This window comes from Lipotes vexillifer, unplaced genomic scaffold (assembly GCF_000442215.2).
Source record: "Lipotes vexillifer unplaced genomic scaffold, Lipotes_vexillifer_v1.1 scaffold1275, whole genome shotgun sequence".
NCBI classification, from domain to species: Eukaryota; Metazoa; Chordata; class Mammalia; order Artiodactyla; family Lipotidae; genus Lipotes; species Lipotes vexillifer.
This window is the reverse complement of record NW_006770093.1, coordinates 108,500-113,395: the sequence shown is the minus strand read 5'-3', so window position 1 is coordinate 113,395 and position 4,896 is coordinate 108,500. Positions and strand designations below refer to the sequence as shown.

The 4,896-nt window shown below is 56.1% G+C and overlaps 1 protein-coding gene across 1 annotated transcript; it reads right to left on the bottom strand.

Annotated features, from left to right (window-relative positions):
• Positions 1–210: 210 nt before the first annotated feature.
• Positions 211–4,523, bottom strand: CHCHD5 (coiled-coil-helix-coiled-coil-helix domain containing 5). The gene is made up of 4 exons (XM_007446015.1): positions 4,409–4,523; positions 3,136–3,276; positions 2,884–3,049; positions 211–377 (listed from the first exon to the last, which is right to left on the bottom strand). Coding segments are annotated over exons 1-4 (333 nt in total). The 5' UTR covers positions 4,411–4,523; the 3' UTR covers positions 211–353.
• Positions 4,524–4,896: the final 373 nt, after the last annotated feature.

The window sequence follows — 4,896 nt, the reverse complement described above, 5'->3', positions numbered from 1 at the left end:
GTTAAGGTGAGAAGGAGCCCTTCTCTGTATCCGTGCAGCAGGAGACAGGAAATGGATGTTGCCAGAGCTGAGGGGGGAAGAGGGGTCGCCTTAACCCTGGTGAACAGACAGAGCAGCTTGCCCCAGGCCCCAGGCCCCTCCTTGGCACACTAGGTGAAGCTGGGGAGCAGGGCCCCGCAGGTGATGAAGGCAGGAACCAAAGCCTGGCAGAGTCTTTATTTATTGTGAGTCTTGATGTCCAGGGAAGCCAGGCCCATGTCCACAGCCCTCAGGACTCCTCCTGGCCATGCTTCAGGGGTGGATGCATCACGCGCAGTCACTCATGTCCAGTGCTCCTACGGTCTGAAGGGTCCTCAGGAGGCAGGAAGTGGCTGTGCCTGCAGAAAAGAGCCACATCAACATCTACTAGCACCTCTTGTGTGCCTGGCCCTGGGACCACTGCTGGCGAGATTAGGTAGACACGGCAGAGGCTGCCCTTGCGGAGCTCACAGCCTGGAGGGAGAGGGTGTCAGGTGATGACCTTGGGTGCAGCAAGCCGTCACTGGGAGCAGGGAAGGCAGCATTCTGCTGGGTTTACACAGCACCTGCTGTGTGCCCAGCACTGTGACAGATACTAGGGACCCAGCAGTGGATGCAGCAGACACACATCTCTGACTCCAGGGAGGGGCAGACAACAAATGAACCAAAACGTGTCAGCGGGTGAATCCTATGAAGAAAACTGCATCGGGGTGAAGGGCAGAGGTGTGTGGAGCGGGGGGTACAAGCAGCACTTTACGCCGTCAGCCGCGCTAACGGGACATGTCTTTATACTGTGTTTTACGAGATGAGCCTGTGTGTTTGCTATTTTGGAGACCAGAGAAGAGAGGAGGTCTGAATTTCACTGCCCCCAATCGGAGAGGGAAAGCTGCAGCTGGGGTGCCATTACCGGGAAGGGGAGGGCAGTCAGGAGGACCTGGGTGCGGGGTTAATGACTCTGAGTGCGCTGGAAAACCACAGGCTTTAAAGGGGACAGATGTGACCCCGTTTTCCGTTTTTAAAAGCTCCTTTGGCTACCAGCGGGAAGACAGAGAGTAGCAGGGGGGCAGGGCAGGGCTGACCCCAGGAAGACCAGGGAGAGCCTTGGTTGCTCATTCCGGGAGGGAGGGAGCAACTGGCCCTAAGATAGGAAGGTGGGGTCTTTGCTCAGATGCTCAAAAAACTTGAAAGAGGTATCACCAAGATATGATTAATAAACTAGCGTGAACAGTACGCAATCATTACTGAATATTTTCTGAAAAGAATTAAAAGTCCATCTCACTGGTGTCTGCTCTTGGAACCTGAACCTTTCACTTATCTGTGCCTTATTAAAAAAAAACAAAACCCGATGTCTAGAGGGCCTGGTAGAAGGGCATTTCCCCAGTCTTTAGCCAAGAACTCCTCTGAAACAGGCGATGGGAGGGAAGCAGTTACAAGGCAGTAAAATATAAGCCATAGTGGAGGGAGCTCAGGGATCTTGGGAGGATGGAGATGGGCCATGACGGGATTTTCTGGGGAAGGTGACATCGAAGCTGGGATAAGAATTAGCCAGATGGAATGGGAAGGGCAGTCCAGGCAGAGGAAAAGTGAGATAAAAGCCTGGCAGCAGGAGAGACCGGCATTCGAGTAGCTGCATGTTCACTGAGGCAGGAAACACAGAGCTTGAGGTGGATGTTGGGTAGAGGCAGGGCCAGAGGCCATGTCCTGCAGGGCCCGAGAGGCTGTGCTGGGGTGTAGACTTGGCCTGGTCAACGCGAGCCATGAAGCAATACACAGTCAGAGTTCCCTTGGGATCACTCTGGGACCTTCACAGAGAACGGACTGAATGAGGTAAGACAGACAGCATAGAGGTCCAAGAGAAGGCTTCTCTTCCGGGTGCGAACAGAGAAGATGGGGCCCCAGGAACTGAGAGAGGGGCAAATGGGAGGGGGTTGAGAGGGAGCTGGTGAAAGATGTGACTTTTGCCTTTGGAGCCTGCAGGCCAGTGGGAGAGACAGTAAACATCTAAACCAGCATTTCTCAACCTTTTTAAAAAAAAATTATTGCCGGGGCTTCCCTGGTGGCGCAGTGGTTGAGAGTCTGCCTGCCGATGCAGGGGACACGGGTTCGTGCCCCGGTCCAGGAAGATCCCACATGCCGCGGAGCGGCTGAGCCCGTGAGCCATGGCCGCTGAGCCTGCGCGTCCGGAGCCTGCGCAACGGGAGAGGCCACAACAGTGAGAGGCCCGTGTACCACCAAAAAAAAAAAAAAAAAGACAAAAAAATTATTGCCCCCCAAGGAGTCTTTTTAGACATTTTAAAAAAATTGCACCCATCCATGACACTTTAATACCATATAGTGTATATCTGTTTAGGTACTGTATACATTAAAAACAGGTAAGACTTTTTTGCCCCATCCTTACCCCCATTGCCCATACAGCTGAGAGGCAGTGAGGACGCGAAAGGGAGAGTGGGTAAGGGAGGAGGTGGATCAGGTCAGCCTGGGGAAGAATACTGAGAAGCAGCAGGAGCCTGGGATTTTGTTCTCAGTGTGGACGAGAAGTCACCGAAGAGCTTTAAGCAAAGGTGTAATGTGACTAGTTTTCAGTTCCTAAATGTTCTCTCTGGCCACCGCATGGAGGCAAGGTAAGAGGGGATTCAGGGAGACCAGGGAGAAGGCTGGGGCAGGTACCTTGGCTGTGGAGCGGGGGAGGAGACGGCTGGACTAAAGCAGGGACTATGGAATGGGTAAGAGGGCAACACGTGCTGATGTTCTGGAAGCGGGATGCATGGTAAAGGTCTGTGTGGGGCTGAGGCTGACTCCAAGGTCTTTACTCTGAGCAGCCAGGAAGATGAAGGGGTGGGACGAAGTGATGAGCTGCTGTCTTACCTCTGCGGTAGAGGGGGGGTGTGTCGGCTGCACCTGCTCGGCACACTGCAGGAAGCGGCGCACATGTTCTGCACAGTTGCCCACGGCTGCCTCGTTCTGTCTAAGACATTCCTCAAAGGCCTCAAAAGGCTCCGCACAGGCCTGGCGGATTTGCCGGATGATTGGGCTGCAGGGGTAGGGCATTTCAGGCCTGGGGAGACTTCCACCGACCACCCCCCGCCCCCCACCTGCCCCGTACTTGCCCACACTCACTGGGCGGATGTGCACTGAGCAATGCTCATCTTAAGGTGGTGACAGTCTCGTTGCCATGACTCAGGCTTGGCTGCCACACACTGGCCATACTGCTCCAGCTCCCGGCCACAGTAGCGAGCAGTGATCTCCAGGGCCGCCTGCCTGTGGGATGTGACAGTCTGAGGACAATTCCAGGCAGTAGGCAAGAAAGGGAGTTCTGATCTGAGTCTGGGGTGGCACCCCATGGGGTCTTGGGCAAATCTCAGAGTCTGAAGGGTCCTGGGGTAGGGCCAGGGAGGTAGAGAGGTAAGGCATGAGCCTTGAGGGCTGTGGAGCAGGCTGGAAGCTTCTGGGGAGATAGCGGAGGTCCTGAAAAAAAGGTCTGATTATTCCAAGGCAGGCTGTGGCGGTCCTGGAAGAAGGGTCTGGGAGTCTGGGCATCCCCCAGTTTAGGCTTGGGAATCATGCAGAGAAGGCTTAGGGCCTTAGAAGTGACACCTAGAGTTTTCCGAGAGAACCTGGGAGCCCTAATTGAGTTCGAAGGCCCTAAAAGTGAGGGTTAGAGGTCCAAGGGGTGAGGTCTTGGGTCCTGGGGAAGGGTCTCTTGACCAAAGGGTCTTAGAGATGAGACCTGAACACAGGGGTACTAAAAGGGAGACTTGAGGCCCTGGGGCAGGTTTGGGGGTCCTGGGGTGGGTCTCAGGGTCCTAGGGGCATGATCTGGAAGCCCTGGGTGAGGCTGGGGCTCTGGGGTAAATCTGGAGGGTCCTACAAATAGGCTCTTCAAGTTCTTGGGAACAAGGTCTGGAACTCCAGCGTGAGATCAGTGGTGTCTAAGAACAAGTCTGTGGGCCCTATAGGTGAGATCTGAGATACTCGACAGACCCGGAAGTTGCAAAAGGTAAAGTCAGAAGATCCCGGGGGAGGAACCTGGAGCTCTAAAAGGACGGCTCTAGGAGTCCTAGAGGTCCTGGGAGAAGTCTGAAGTCGTAGGGCTGCAGGGTGAGGGACGAGACCCGGTGTTTTGGGGGGCAAGGCTTGGGGTGTTGAGAGACTGGACCTGAAAATCCTCCGTTATCACCCGAAAGAGGGGCGGAGCCTAAACGCTCAGAGGGCGGGGCCTGAACACGCGCAGAACTGAGGCTCGTGAAGGACAGCGCTGAATCCTAAGGCTCGGGATCTCCAGGGAACAGAGTGGCCAATCCTTCTTCCCGGAGTCCTGGCCTAAGTCCAGATCACTGGGGAAGAGAAAGAATACGGGGGTAGGTACGGGGTAGGGGCTCCCGCTACTCACATCCTGAGGCCGATGCCGGAGGAGGATCAATGAGGGAGGATAGCCCCGCCTTTTCCGGTATCAGGTTGTCATGGCGGCGCTCAGCCCAGCCCTCCTTGCCTCGTATTTTCCCGGTCGCAGAGCAGACAGGCAGCCCAGTTCCCTTTAGGCCCAACCCGTCATGGCGGCGCCCTACTTCTCCTTCCGGCCCCGACCTCTAATGGTGGAGTGTTGCGTAGCCACTTTCCGGCCGCAGCCGGCTCGGTACTTTGTGCCCGTCAATTTCCGGCTGGCCCTGGCGGCACCGGGAATTCACCGGAAGTACTGGGAAGAATCGCGGTACCTCCGCTCTAACGCGAGTGTGGCGGGCGCCGCTCCTGTACTTGGCCGCAGGCGCACGCGCCTTTAGCCGCCTTACTGGAGCTGGTGGCCAGCGGCTGCCTCTGCTGCGACCCCTCAACATGCTGCCGTTCGCGGCTTGGTTGGGCGCCGTGGCTGCGGGCTGCTGG

Coding starts and splice junctions, on each gene's coding strand:
- CHCHD5 (XM_007446015.1), bottom strand. Junction 3,050..3,135: donor GCTCAGTGCACATCCGCCCA/GTGAGTGTGGGC, acceptor CTACCCCTGCAG/CCCAATCATCCGGCAAATCC. Junction 378..2,883: donor ACCCCCCCTCTACCGCAGAG/GTAAGACAGCAG, acceptor TCTTTTCTGCAG/GCACAGCCACTTCCTGCCTC.